The sequence below is a fragment of the Penicillium longicatenatum genome (assembly GCF_028827895.1).
Source record: "Penicillium longicatenatum strain IBT 33135 chromosome Unknown contig_6_segment0_segment0, whole genome shotgun sequence".
In the NCBI taxonomy this organism is placed as follows: Eukaryota; Fungi; Ascomycota; class Eurotiomycetes; order Eurotiales; family Aspergillaceae; genus Penicillium; species Penicillium longicatenatum.
This window is the reverse complement of record NW_026643123.1, coordinates 4,676,704-4,690,672: the sequence shown is the minus strand read 5'-3', so window position 1 is coordinate 4,690,672 and position 13,969 is coordinate 4,676,704. Positions and strand designations below refer to the sequence as shown.

At 49.3% G+C, this 13,969-nt stretch overlaps 7 protein-coding genes across 7 annotated transcripts; 2 read left to right on the top strand and 5 right to left on the bottom strand.

Moving 5' to 3' along the window:
- Positions 1 to 174: 174 nt before the first annotated feature.
- On the top strand, positions 175 to 1,323 carry N7484_009944 (TatD family hydrolase; the record flags this gene model as incomplete). Its single annotated transcript, XM_057120331.1, has 1 exon — positions 175 to 1,323. One exon carries the CDS (start codon positions 175 to 177, stop codon positions 1,321 to 1,323), a length of 1,149 nt encoding a protein of 382 aa, XP_056969886.1.
- A 459-nt stretch (positions 1,324 to 1,782) lies between these two features.
- N7484_009943 (Zn(II)2Cys6 transcription factor) lies at positions 1,783 to 4,269 on the bottom strand (the record flags this gene model as incomplete). Its single annotated transcript, XM_057120330.1, has 3 exons — positions 1,783 to 2,890; positions 2,945 to 4,046; positions 4,203 to 4,269. 3 exons carry the CDS (start codon positions 4,267 to 4,269, stop codon positions 1,783 to 1,785), a joined length of 2,277 nt encoding a protein of 758 aa, XP_056969885.1.
- An 881-nt stretch (positions 4,270 to 5,150) lies between these two features.
- N7484_009942 (nuclear transcription factor Y subunit beta) lies at positions 5,151 to 6,192 on the bottom strand (the record flags this gene model as incomplete). Its single annotated transcript, XM_057120329.1, has 4 exons — positions 5,151 to 5,369; positions 5,426 to 5,553; positions 5,612 to 5,722; positions 6,033 to 6,192. The coding sequence occupies 4 exons, from the start codon at positions 6,190 to 6,192 to the stop codon at positions 5,151 to 5,153; spliced, it is 618 nt and encodes a 205-aa protein (XP_056969884.1).
- Positions 6,193 to 6,223: 31 nt separating this feature from the next.
- On the bottom strand, positions 6,224 to 6,520 carry N7484_009941 (uncharacterized protein; the record flags this gene model as incomplete). The annotated part of the gene is made up of 2 exons (XM_057120328.1): positions 6,224 to 6,260; positions 6,378 to 6,520. Coding segments are annotated over 2 exons (180 nt in total), but the record flags the coding sequence as incomplete, so codon positions are not given.
- Positions 6,521 to 8,367: 1,847 nt separating this feature from the next.
- Positions 8,368 to 9,038, bottom strand: N7484_009940 (putative prefoldin subunit 2; the record flags this gene model as incomplete). The annotated part of the gene is made up of 4 exons (XM_057120327.1): positions 8,368 to 8,400; positions 8,513 to 8,705; positions 8,845 to 8,935; positions 8,999 to 9,038. The coding sequence occupies 4 exons, from the start codon at positions 9,036 to 9,038 to the stop codon at positions 8,368 to 8,370; spliced, it is 357 nt and encodes a 118-aa protein (XP_056969882.1).
- Positions 9,039 to 9,443: 405 nt separating this feature from the next.
- N7484_009939 (putative mRNA splicing factor RNA helicase (Prp16)) lies at positions 9,444 to 12,337 on the top strand (the record flags this gene model as incomplete). Its single annotated transcript, XM_057120326.1, has 3 exons — positions 9,444 to 10,299; positions 10,361 to 11,901; positions 11,966 to 12,337. 3 exons carry the CDS (start codon positions 9,444 to 9,446, stop codon positions 12,335 to 12,337), a joined length of 2,769 nt encoding a protein of 922 aa, XP_056969881.1.
- Positions 12,338 to 12,729: 392 nt separating this feature from the next.
- N7484_009938 (putative oligosaccharyl transferase subunit Dad1) lies at positions 12,730 to 13,351 on the bottom strand (the record flags this gene model as incomplete). The annotated part of the gene is made up of 2 exons (XM_057120325.1): positions 12,730 to 12,975; positions 13,109 to 13,351. 2 exons carry the CDS (start codon positions 13,349 to 13,351, stop codon positions 12,730 to 12,732), a joined length of 489 nt encoding a protein of 162 aa, XP_056969880.1.
- Positions 13,352 to 13,969: the final 618 nt, after the last annotated feature.

Here is a 13,969-nt window from a genome sequence, read left to right as displayed (position 1 = left end):
ATATACGTACCCCCCTGGTACTGAAGTCAAAGCTGGAGAGGAAGTCACGACTGTTTCTCGACGGATGAAAATGCGGAGAAATAGCATGTGATATTCCCCACTTACGTCATCCCGAGCCAATTTCAGAATAACTTTAACATTCGATCTACACTACCCTCTTCCCTACACTGCACCATGTCAACCGATCATGAGTTCCCCTGGGATATCGGCATCCACGATGCTCATTGCCACCCCACCGACACAATGGCCTCGACCGCCATGATTCCACACATGAAGGCCCACTCACTGACCGTCATGGCCACACGAGCAGAAGACCAAGACCTGGTGCATCAAATAACCCAATCTATCAATAAACAACACGAATCATCCGAGGTAGCAGACCGAATAATTCCATGTTTTGGATGGCATCCATGGTTCTCGCACCAGATCCTAGATGACACCCAAACGACAAATATAAACTCGCAAGAGCTATCTTCAGAGCAGAAAGAAGCCCATTATACAGCAGTCCTGACACCATCGCCAGCCGAGGATCCAGAATTTTTGAAATTCTTACCAACTCCAAAGCCCCTTTCTGAGCTTATCACCGAGACGAGGGAGAGACTGGAATCGTTTCCCTATGCCCTCGTTGGGGAAATAGGTCTGGACAAATCGTTTCGGCTCCCCAGTCCCTGGACAACAGAGGGACTAGACAATCGCGATGACCAGCTCACGCCTGGATCTCGAGAGAACCGACGACTCTCCCCGTATAAGGTGAAAATGGAGCATCAGAAAACAGTGCTGAAATCCCAGCTCCGGCTTGCCGGGGAGATGCAGCGTGCGGTCTCGGTGCACAGTGTACAAGCACACGGAGCCGTGTTTGATACATTGAAAGGTCTATGGGCCGGACATGAAAAGGTGCTCATGTCACGACGGGATCGAGAGAGACGTCGGGATGCGGAGGGGGCTCTCTCGGGAGATGAGGATGCCGAAGATATGCATGAGTCCTCGCCACTGCCGTTTCCTCCGCGCATTTGTATGCATTCTTACTCTGGGCCCGTTGAGCAACTCCGGCAGTTTTTGAACAAGACGAATCCATCTGATGTTTACTTCTCTTTCTCGTGCCTGATTAACTTCTCTGGGCCAGGGACTGGGAAGGTTGTTGATGTGGTCAAGATGCTGCCGGAGGACCGTATTCTGATTGAGAGTGATCTCCACACTGCTGGGCCGTCAATGGACGATTTACTGGAGCAGGTGGCTCGTCAGGTATGTGAGGTCCGGGGCTGGGAGTTGCGGAGGGGTGTACAACAGCTCGCGGATAATTGGAAGCGGTTCGTATTTGGCTGAGGCACGATGCGACCTTATCTCATCTTCTATTTTCGTGAGAATTACTATTATGTACACTGCATAGAATCATCCTGGAAGGTGAGTAAATCATTCCGATATGTATCATACATATACCCGCAGGTCAACCCTGTAAAGCTATAAGAAATGGTAACAAATGTCAATCCTGTTAAGGTCTTCCAATTAAATAACAATTGTGTATAAATCTATCGAAAAGAAGCTGTACGTAATCGTGTACGACATGATATCGTGATCAAGCTTTTGTAAATCTTGCGGTCATCCGTGCCTTGCGTATCTCATCTCGTCGTCAGGTCACGGGTTCGTGGTGATAGGGAGAAAAGAGGGAGGAGGTAAAAGGGAGTGTGAGCGTGCTCAATAGGCAGTTCGTGGAGGAAGGGCGGTGTAAGTTGTGTGCTCGCAGAATCCTTTAAAATTGCAGGCACTGCTGCGGAGAGTAAGAGGCTACCCAGGAAGCCAACTACCATCTTGGATGAGATCTGCCATTGGTGTATCCTGCCAGTAGATCTGCCGCCATTCGTCTTCCAATTCGAGGAGTCCCTCACCAGCCATGGGCACCGCGAGGTCAGAATCGGTAAATGAGAATAGTTGTCTCCAGTCTGGATAATCACGAGTTTGATCCATTTGGTCTACCTGCATGTTGGCTGCGTAGGGATCATTTCTGTCCATAGGACCAACATTGAGTCGAAGAGGAGCGGTAATCCAATTGTCGAACTGCGGGGCGGGCTGCGGTGACAGTGTGCCTTGCATTGGAGTGTGCGAGGACTCTGGAGTCGGTACGCCAAAGGAGAGGGGCCGTGGAGTATGCACGGCTTGCATGGCTGCGGCAGCCTCGGATACCGTGATGGGCATTTTATTCACAGGCGGAACAGCGTTATATGACTTGGATCGGTCGGTAGTTGCTAGGCGCAAATCCTCTTGAAGACGCTTAGAATCTTCAAAGAGCCGCAAAATAGTGCCTGCGTGAACCCAATACTGGGCCAATTCTCGCAACGAATAAGATGCGGAATCGAAACGGCGCAATGCATTAATGGCAAGAACTGGATTAGAGAACCGAAGTTCCACACGGACTTGAATCATGGCCGTGAACAGGGTATGGACACCAGTGTACCATAAGAATTTCAAGCGATCATTAAGCCGGAGCTCCTCAAAGATGGAAGCAATAACTCCAGCAGCGGCGCTACAGATTTCTGCGTCGTGAGGACCGTAGTCGTCGGAATACGCCGATGCTCTTGGATGTGGCCGATGAAGTAAAATGAGGAAGTTGTTATAGGTGAGGTGCAACATGGCTGACCAGGGGTCCATATCCGACGCTCGAAGACGCAGATTGTCAGGCAGCTTCAACGACCAATTCGCTAGAGATTCATCGGCCTCTTGTAAAACGGCTTTGCGTCGCTCATCACTAGCTCGAAGGCCGAACCGATCCCGTATGAGGTACGAAATCATAGTGCACAGCGCTGTGAAGTGAATGACAAATTCGGCTTGTACACGAGGTCCACAGTTTTCAAAGTCAGCAGGCGTCAGGGGTGAGACATCAGAGTCATCCAGGTTTCTTGAGAAGTATATCAGTATCACCTTCAGTCAATGTCAAATTCGAATGACTTACATAGCTTGTGGTCGACCATATGAAAGAGATACCATCACATCGAACTGGACCAAGATAAACCATACTCTTCTCCACATTCGCCTGTCTCGGGTGACAAAACGGCTCGAGACCGGGTTGCGATGCATTCCTAGGCCGGTGGCGATCCGGGCAGCTACGCCAACCCAAAAGTGGGCATCTGCGGCGACATCATCGTCGGCGCTATCGGAATGCCAAGTCAACAGCAGCGCTGTTTGCACCAGAATATCTCGGTTTCGCTCAATGCGATTGTCGAACAAATATTTGGTCCGGCGGAAAAAGATCTCTTTCAGTGCATCGCGTTCTGCCTTGCCGCGAGTGACATGGGCTCCAACTAACAAGATGGCCTGAAGCAACAAAATTGGAGGAGGATCTGCAGGATCTCGATTTCGGTACTGCGTCATGAAAAGATCCTCATCGACAATTGGGTATCCCGGATTGACGTAGGTAAAATACGATTGCACCAATTCATCCGCCAAAGCTGGCTCAGGGAGAGTGAGCGCATCCATGAGAAGCTGGTCATGCCCGGTCTTCATCTGGCGCCGTGGAATTTCATTGCTGGCAAAATGGTATACATCGTCGTCCTGATCCCGCTGCTGGCGAATCAAGAATGACATGTTGGAATGTTCATGGCCGACGTAGAAAGCACGCACGCCGCGTTGGATTTCTCTTCGACCGGACTCTTCTTCATCAATCAATTTCACAAGATGTTGCTCCATCTCCGTGTGCGCCTCCTGGGCGTGTGACAGATCCGGGCCTTGATGAAATGGCTCTGCGGCATTGGACAAGAAGGTTTGCTGCGGGGAATTGCCTGCAAGCGCAGAGCCACCCCCAAATGCAGTTGGAAAGCTTGGCGGCAGCGGTGTGCCGGTTGAAGTTATAGAGTTGGCGGCATGATCAGATGTCGGCAGAGGCCGAGATCGGATCGGAACGGGATCAAGAATTGAACGCACTGCGAGACGTTTTTTCTTCTCGTGGATACGGCAGTCGGTTTTGCCAGAGGTGCGACAGTTGGTACAGGGGGTTCCGACGACTCGAGCATCACAACGGACTTTGCGCCGGTGACAGTGAACGCACGCCGCCGAGCCTAAGCATTTTGAGTCACCGGTCAGCGAATTCATGATCTACTTGATTATCCGAGGTCCAATCTGGAAGTCGAAAGCATTCTAAAGTTGGTAGTAGACAAATTGAAGTATATTGTGCGTTCCTCCGTAGACTAGTCAAGGGGTCTTGGGATCCTTACCCTGTTTGCGCTTGCTCACCCCATCGCCGCTCCCGGGTGAAGAGGCGTTATCGTTGACGGAGGACATGGTAGAAGGACCATCGGCATCATCCTAGGTGCAGATCGGCCACAACTCCGCATTCTTCTCTAGAGAAAAAAAGCCCACGTCGACGGTTTCAGGGCATTATGAGGCGAGAACACGATTGCCGAGGGTAAGAAACAATCTATGCGACAGAGAAAGCGAAAAAGTTCGGGAAAGCGAGGACTGCGGGATCGGGTCCGGTGGAGCTCACGTGGATGCGGAGAACTTTGTGTGGGCGGCCGGATTATGTAACAGATAGAAAAAAAAGTTGGAGAAACCCTAGACGAGGTAGAGAAGCTTCAAAGAAGCATATACCAGGGGGCAAGTATAAGGGGGGCCTTGACAGACACATAGTGTATCAAACATCTACAGTAGCGTGGGATTGGGCCCATATGCAAGCAAATGGCCAATCATGGCACGCAGGGCTTATCGGGGATTGGCGAGAAGTATAACCGCAGGGTTTGTTCGGCCCCAAGGGACTTGGAAGAAGACATCATAAGTACAAGGTTGCCGACTTCATATTTCCACCTATAAATTCCCAGCATAACTCCAAAAAAGCATCAGGCGAAAAACCCTCAATGGAAGGATCCTTCATGTCGTCATGGTAGAACAGAACAGAAGATAAACTATGACAAAAACAATCAAACCCATACGAGAAAATCCGATCCAGAGCCCCTTCTTCCATGCACAGTGTATTCGATTCAATGACACCCGAAGCTTTGAGGGAACATCCCTACAAGTTCTTTATAAAGTAACCCCAAGTAAGAGACCAGTTGCAGGGTACCAATAGACCCTGGAGAAGAATTCAAGGACGCCTGCACACCGCCAACGCTGTCGTTTCTTGGACCCATAAGGACAACATGGATCGAAGGCATTCATCAATGCCACTAGTACGTGTCGCCGCCCGCTCCATTATGAGGCTGGCCCACCATGGGAGGGTACCCATACGCAGCAGCGTCCTCTGATGGGTCCAATCCAGGGTTCAGGATGTTGTTACCACCCTCTGCAGCTTCAGGAAATCCGGCTGGGCGACCCTGGGCGGCACCGCCAGCGCCATAGCCGCTGCTAGTTGGTCGGCCCTGGTTCTCACCACGCGCGGACTGAGTCTAGAATATGAATTAATGAATGCACATTAAACGGATGCGGATACTGCAAAGCATACCTCGCGATACTTGGAAAGATAAATCTTAAGGGCTTCCGCGTAGTTCTCAAAACCGAGAGAAGTCATGGCAAACAAAATATCCTCGCCGTTGACGGTCTTACGCTTCTCCTGCTGGCATTTCTCAGATGCTGTATAAATGATCAATGACTGGTCAAACAAGTGAGCACATGGAATAAGAACACCCACCTTCGCTAGTGATAAAGGAGATAAACTCGCTCACACACTCTTGCATGCATTCCTTAGCTTCCTTTGCGATCTTGGCATTTTCTGGCAAAGCCAACTTCATAATACGGGCAACTAGAATGATATAAAGTCAGAATTAATCATTATCAGCTTGAAGTTGAGATCAAGTCTAGATGGATAGAAAATGCGACAAGCTGAGACCAAAAGAACATAGATGACCGTAGTGAGTGGTATCATCCGATGTAGTAAGTCAAGGCATCATGATTGAGAAAACAAAAGCCCGAGAGGTAAAGACAAGTCGGGTGGGTTTGTGAAAGGGCAAAGTGAAAGGCGGGGAAGAGCAAAAGTAACCGGCGGCACTGGCCAGCAGTAAGGTACGCGCAAATCAGAACAACAGAAGAGGCTGCACGCAGACGCAACTAACCATTTGCAATCGGAAGCCACCGATCTTGTTCTTTCACTTCGAACTCGCCTTGTCCCTGCATCGAAGGGTCGTGCTGGTCTTTGTCCATTTGGTCCTGCTCTTCGCCCGATTGAACCTCGGGGTCAACTTCCGGCTCCTTGGATGGCGAGGCCGACGACATGATTATGAGTGGTTTGGAAAATGTGTGGGTCCTAGGTTTGGGCGACAAAGACTGGGGGGTGTGTCGCTCTGCTGGCAAAACCACGTCAGATCCGAGTGCCTGGCGCGCGACCGATTCCGATGCAGACAGCCCAACAAGAATCGCAAGATCGGAAGAAGGGGAGTGGGTATTGGCTGGGTACGAACCGCTTCACAGCAAAGAGTGTCAGCCAAGCGGGGGATTTGGCAATAATGCGCGGTGGCTTCCTATACTGACGACGCGCGCAATGACACCCGATTAGCCTCGTGTGCCGAAAAGGGAAAGGATCAGGAGACGAAAAGGGTTCGAGCCTTCCAGCGGAGCGCGATCGCGTTGCACCGGTCACTGCAGTACAAATAACAATTATGCGCGCTTCGCGAAAGCCAGCTGGATCGTGACGCGGGATGCAACACGGGAAGCGTCGAGAGTGGGTCGGATTTTGGGGGAGGAGCCCAACTGTCCGACGGTCGCACGTTGCGCAAGGGGACTAAGACGGGGGCAAGGGGAGCTACCTTTTTCGGGTAAAGAGAAGATCCAACGAACTGGATTTCAACTCTGATTTGTTCCGATTCGTCTGGGGTTTTTGGTTTTTAAGGTCAGAGCGCGCGAATGGAAGAGGGTCCCCGTCCAGCCTGAGGTCAATTGGCGAACCAGAACTCCCTGATCGAAGGACGCCTTCGGGTTGGCTACTCCGTACTTACAATGTAGATGCAAGCTTTAGATCAGATCATCGACCACCAAAGTCACGGTAAGAGGTATGATAGAGCCAGCTCCTCACTGCGATATATTGATAAGTTGAGAATCGCTTCCAGAGGTGATGGAGGGTAGAAAGAGAGGAGAGCTTCCATGAGCTCCCGGTCGCAATCTCGTCCGATCGCGGGAGGGTTGTATTTACTGTTATTTACATGTTTATATCACCAACATTGGCCCAAATGGAGATACATTACTGTAATACATTGTAATTTTCATACATTCCCTATATCTCAGGGCATCTAAAAGACCATAAATTATCACCTAAGATATAGATAGATTCAAGATAGATTCTGAAATCTGCCATTCTACTATTCAAACACTGCCATACTATGACCTGGCATGACGGCATGACGGCATGATTGACTCTCTTGCATGGGCTACGTTTCTTCGGGCCCAACGCGAAGACCCGAGAATTTGACTCAGTCTTCAGGCACTCAGGCTTGCATTGGCCCTGCAGAAGTAATGAGATTTTGAAACTCTATATATATACCTCAGTTGTGTCTGGACCAAGAATCCATGGAATGTTACAGAACCTTGGAGGTACCGTTGATGCCAGAAAAGGCACAAGGATCTATGCATGCAGGATAGATACATCGGGGTTTAGGCCATACTCGATAACATTTCTTTTCCACTTCAGCTCCCCCATAACCCACCGATCATTATAGCCAACTGGCTCGGTCGATACTCAGGTTTTGTACCGTTGAGCTATTTTCGCAAATCGCTAGAGAATGAGCGTGCGGGTTTCCAGAGTTCCAATATGTCTGCTCATCAGATGAGAAGCCATCAATTTGGGTTCCTCATCTTATATCATAAGGTAAATTCTCTGGCATCCAGAATAGGTCCAATGCTGAGAGAATATTAAAGAACATATTCTTACTGTACGTGGAGTTGTATGGCCTTTGCTGCAAAGCGCTGAGTCTCTGATAGATAATAGATACAGCATAACTAGGAATATTTCAATACCCTTGACTCTTGTATGACGAAGCGCAGGTAATTCCAGGTCTACAAGCAAGTATCCCTCTTATACTGTAGAATGGATCTAGTGGTATGGGGACGAATAATCTGGCGTCTTAGTTGAGTAATAGACTTCATGGTTCGGGGAATACAATTGAAGTTTCTCCATCGCAGTCCACGGGGACCGTTGCTGCTTAGGTACATTTCTTACCAAGGTTCTAGTCTTCGACAGGCTAGTCTAAGCTCATAACAAGGCTTGTTAGGTTTATTTTTGTAGAAATTGTGTCACGTTTTAATTTTCATTCCGTCATGATCAAATGAAACCATGCTAGATTCTAATTTTGTGTCATTCCCATTAACGCCAGTATCTCTTGCTCCCTCACAGATAAGTGGGTGGTTGGTCCAGCCTAGAGAAGATCGGCAATCAAATCTTACATGAGACAACCCCATTTAAGGCTGCACGACCTGAATGTTGTTCTTTTTCTGTAATTTGAAACGAGAGAAGGTCAGTACCATGCATAGATTTGGGCCTCCGTGCCATGACTCTATGAGAGCCATGATGCAATGTGGGCGAGGAAAAGTCAGATAGACTCACCTTCCAGCTGTCCAACTCGGTTTGCTTGGACTTGTATTGCTTCAGCATATCCTCCAAAACCTGTTGCAGTCCGTCCGAGTTGGTCTGGAGCGTTGGGAGAACCTCTTCAACTGTGCGCTCGACTAGCACTCCGTTCACCATGCGAAAGCATTTGCGCTCTTGGGGGAGAGGCTTCAAGGTGTCAATCACAAGCCTATGATCAAAAAGTGTCGAGTTAGCATCCATTAGACCAAACCCGATCCTCACTCTGAGGCCGACCACTGTCCCTTGTTGCACAGTGTGATTCCAGCCTCGGAGAATTGGAAAATGAGATATGTCACATGAAAACTGACTTGTGCTCTTCAGCCTCCTGCTCGATATCGCCAATCTTCTGTGCTAATTGTTGAAGGGTGTTCTTAAAGTTCGTGTACTGGGCCTGCAGCTCTGAGACGGCGGAAATAGATTAGCATGCAGTTGGAGCAGGGCGATTGTCAGGTAGCGTCATACCCTGTTGCTTTTTTGGGTCAATCTGCTGTTGGCTCGACATGGCGGCGATGTGGGAGTTTCAAGCAATGCGGCACAGGGAGCTCAAAAGTCGAGATGACGATGCGGGGCCGCTCTGTGATGTTTGGAGGGCTAGACTAAGATAAAGTGACTACTCTCTAATTACGCCACGAAACCGACAACCAAGTAGCATCTGGGCCCTGGCTTAGTCTCTTTATTCAAAATGATCGTATTCAGTCCCACTAAATTTCTAGAAAATCGCCAACCTAATACCAAAATATCACGCGATTTGGAACTGCATGTTAGGTCACGTGACTGATAACGGTTTGCACCATTTGTCTGATATTCCGACCCCGAGATTCATCACCATTGAATTCGTTCTCTCGCGACACCCTCTCAGTTCATCTTCAAGCTGATCTGACCCGGCAATCGGGTACCTCACCTTGAAATGGCTCGCGACGATATGGGCCCGCCGGCCAAAAGGCAAAAAAACGACTCGCACCTCCCACACCAGATACGAGATGCCAGGCGCAAGGAAAATGACGACTGGGAGACGAACCGCATGCTCACATCGGGTATCGCGCAAAGACGGAACATGGAGAGTGACTTCATGCCCGACGATGAAGAGGCAACTCGAGTTCACCTGCTAGTTCACGACCTTCGACCCCCATTCCTCGATGGCCGTACTATTTTCACCCAGCAGCTGGAACCTATATCCGCTGTTCGAGACCCGCAGAGTGACATGGCGGTGTTTAGTCGGAAGGGAAGTAAGGTAGTTCGGGAACGCCGACAGCAGCGCGAACGACAAAAGCAGGCCCAGGAAGCTACGAACATGGCCGGTACAGCTTTGGGAAACCTGATGGGCGTCAAGGAAGACGAGGGCGATAGTGCTGTTGCCATGCCCGTGGAGGAGGTCTACAAGGGTGGAGGAAACAAATTCGCAAAGCATCTGAAGAAAGAGAAGGGGGGTGCTAGCTCGTTCAGCAAGAGCAAGACTCTGCGCGAGCAACGAGAGTACCTCCCCGCATTTGCAGTGCGCGAGGATCTCCTGCGAGTAATTCGGGATAACCAGGTTGTTATTGTGGTTGGTGAAACTGGATCTGGAAAGACTACGCAGTTAACACAATTCCTTCACGAGGACGGTTATTCGAAGTTTGGCATGATTGGTTGCACGCAGCCTCGTCGCGTGGCGGCTATGAGTGTCGCTAAACGTGTTAGCGAGGAAATGGAGGTTGATCTTGGTGGACTCGTTGGATATGCCATTCGCTTTGAGGACTGCACCAGTGACCAAACAATGATTAAATGTGAGTCTCCTTGGATCATGATTTTGTTTTTGAAGCACAACTTCTGACATTATTGAAATAGATATGACGGACGGTGTGCTCTTGCGAGAGTCCTTAACCCAGTCGGATCTTGATAAATATTCGTGCATTATCATGGACGAGGCTCACGAGCGTGCGTTGAATACCGACGTCTTGATGGGGCTTTTGAAAAAGGTTTTGGTTCGGCGCAGAGACCTCAAGCTGATTGTGACATCCGCTACCATGAATGCAGAACGGTTTTCGCGTTTCTACGGTGGAGCACCCGAATTTATTATCCCCGGACGAACTTTCCCAGTCGATACCCACTTCTCACGCACGCCCTGTGAGGATTACGTTGATAGTGCAGTCAAGCAGGTCTTGGCCATCCACGTTTCCCAGGGCCAAGGTGATATCCTGGTTTTCATGACAGGTCAAGAGGATATTGAAGCAACGTGTGAACTGGTCGAGGAGCGGTTAAAGCTACTGAATGATCCCCCGCCGCTCAGTATCCTGCCTATATACAGTCAGATGCCAGCAGAGCAACAGGCAAGAATCTTCGAGAGGGCGGAGGCGGGAGTTCGCAAGGTGATTGTGGCCACAAACATTGCGGAGACTAGTTTGACAGTCGATGGTATCATGTTTGTAGTGGATTCGGGATACTCGAAGCTCAAGGTGTATAATCCACGTATGGGTATGGACACCCTACAGATTACACCAATCTCCCAAGCCAATGCAAACCAGCGATCTGGACGAGCTGGGCGAACAGGCCCAGGAAAAGCGTACCGCTTGTACACTGAAACCGCATACAAGAACGAGCTGTACATTGCGACAATTCCTGAGATCCAACGCACAAGCCTTTCCAACACTGTGCTGTTGTTGAAGTCGCTAGGAGTCAAGGATCTTCTAGATTTTGACTTCATGGACCCTCCGCCACAAGAAACAATTTCCACATCTCTTTTCGAGCTTTGGTCCCTCGGGGCCCTAGATAACCTGGGCGATTTGACCCATTTAGGTCGTCGTATGACGCCGTTCCCTATGGACCCTCCTCTTGCCAAGCTTCTCATCATGTCCTCGGAAGAATACGGCTGTAGTGAGGAGATGCTGACCATTGTCTCTATGCTTTCGGTCCCAAATGTCTTCTATCGTCCAAAGGAGCGACAGGAGGAGTCCGACTCTGCCCGTGAGAAGTTCTTTGTTCCAGAGTCAGACCATCTTACCCTGCTTCATGTCTACACACAGTGGAAGTCGAACGGCTTTTCTGATGGATGGTGTGTCAGACACTTTCTCCACGGGAAAACGCTCCGACGTGCAAAGGAAGTCCGCGACCAATTATACGATATCATGATACAGCAAAAGATGACTCTTGTCAGCTGTGGGACAGACTGGGATGTCATCCGAAAATGTATCTGTTCAGGCTTCTACCACCAAGCCGCGCGCGTGAAGGGTATCGGAGAGTTCATTAACCTCCGTACCAGCGTGACCATGGCGTTGCACCCGACGAGTGCTCTGTACGGTCTTGGTTATGTTCCAGAGTACGTCGTCTACCACGAGTTGATCTTGACCGCCAAGGAGTACATGTCCACTGTAACAGCTGTGGACCCACATGTAAGTTGTATTCCGCACTTCTCCTGCTCGGTTTTGGGACATCAGTTGACTCTTTTGAATCTAGTGGCTCGCTGAACTCGGTGGTGTCTTTTACTCCGTCAAGGAGAAGGGTTACTCTCAGCGTGACCGACGGGTCACTGAGCTGGAATTCAACAAGCGAATGGAAATCGAAGAACAGATGGCGAAGGATCGTGAGCGCGCCGCTGCTCAGAAGAAGCGTGAAGAGGAACGTAATGATCCCACTCGACGCAGAGGGGAGATCGAAGCCGGTGGAAAAACCGCCGTGCGACGCCCAGTCGTTAAGAAACCTGGAAAGGCCGGAGGTCTCGTTTCCTCATCCTCATCATCGTCTCGGCCTGGCGCCAATGGTGGAGGTTCTGGGGGCAGTGTTGTGAAAAAGCCTCAAATTCCCAGAAGACCAGGTCGGACGTTCTAGTCTTCCACTGAACATTAGCATTGGCAACCTAAACATTGTACAATATCAAAAGCATTCTAAAGCTATGCAAATGCCCGCATCCATATCAACCCAACAAGATACCCAGATACCTACCTCTACGCCACAGAAGTAAACACTACGAAATGCTCAAGATCTTAAACATAACTCGCTGCATTGATATTTTATACAAAGAAACATGCAATTTCAACCAAAGTTCAAGTCAACCGACATAACAAGATGACAAAAATTCGTTTTCAAAGAAACTCACAACGAGCCCTCACAAGAAAACAAAGAACATCTGTCACGGTTCATAGTTTTATCCAGCCGGCTAATCTCCATCAAGGAGCAGCCCAGCCCAAAGCATCTTCCATAATAACCAGCAAGTTGCTCGCTCAGTTGATGAAGTTGATGCAGAAGAAGTGTAGAATGAGCGATCCAAAGATATAATCCGCAAACGCGCGCTCGTGCGAAATACCACTATCCTCCTCGGTATCCTCATCCGCGAAACGAGCATTCTTCCCCTTCGAACTAGGCTTCGATGACGCCGAGCCGGAGCCACTAGTCTGCATGCGGAGGGAGGCTGTGAGGACGAATTGGCCTACTGCGGCGCTGAAACCACTCAGGAAGGCGTTGAAGGGCTAGATATAAGTTAGTATGGAACCTTGAATGAAATGTTGTCCTGGGGTCTATAATGCGTGGGGAGAAGGTTTGAGTGGCATATGGGCTTGAAATGGATGGGCTGAATATTTGTTTTTTGTAGGGGCGACATACGTAGTTTCCTGCCAGGACGCAGTATACGAACTGCAGTCCGCCGACTAGAACTAGGAAGGCCATGAAGGCGTCGAGGAGCAATGTGCGCTGCGCAGTATTGGCGAGGTACTGCTGCCAGACATGGCTGGCAATATCGAGGACCGAGGAATTGGTTTTCAGGGTCGCAGGGCCAGAAGAAAGAGTTGAGGTTGTAGAAGGTACCGGTGCGGAGGCCGTTGAGGCCGCGTGTCGTTTGGCAGGCATCGTTGTGGAATTGAAGGGTGAATGAGGTTTAGTATTGATTTTGACGTTTAGAAATACTCCGGTTTTGAAACACAAAGTGCAGCTTCGTTTCCCGGGAAATTGAGATTTCTAGGAGAAACAATGGCGTGGGGGATGGGAGATCAACCGGATATCAATGATGCCAGCTTGGAGCTTCGTTATCGAGGGTCACGTGTGAGATAGGCCCACCAAGGAGTTTATCTGACATTTGAACAGTCGACTCTTGTATACTAAGAGAATTACTATGTTTTGAGGTTGGTATTCGTCGAAAACGAAAAATTAAAACGTAATAGTGTGACATAAGTGTGAATCAGGCGCATTTCAATGGTTTCCGTTGATGTGCGTGGTCGCAGCAGCGTATATCCACTGACCTCGGCGTCTAGCAGTCGCGTTACTTGGTAGTCTTTAGCAACTATATTTGTTCCTAAACTGAAAGTGTTGTGAATGGTATTTCTAATTTTGGGTAGCTGAAAGATCATAACCGAGTTGTGTAACTTGTAATTATCTGTTGATCGGTCATGGACCATTAGTAGGAGAGAAGAGTGGTATCATACATTTGAGTGGAGGGAATCAATGGTAGCTCAACTATAAGCCATAAGT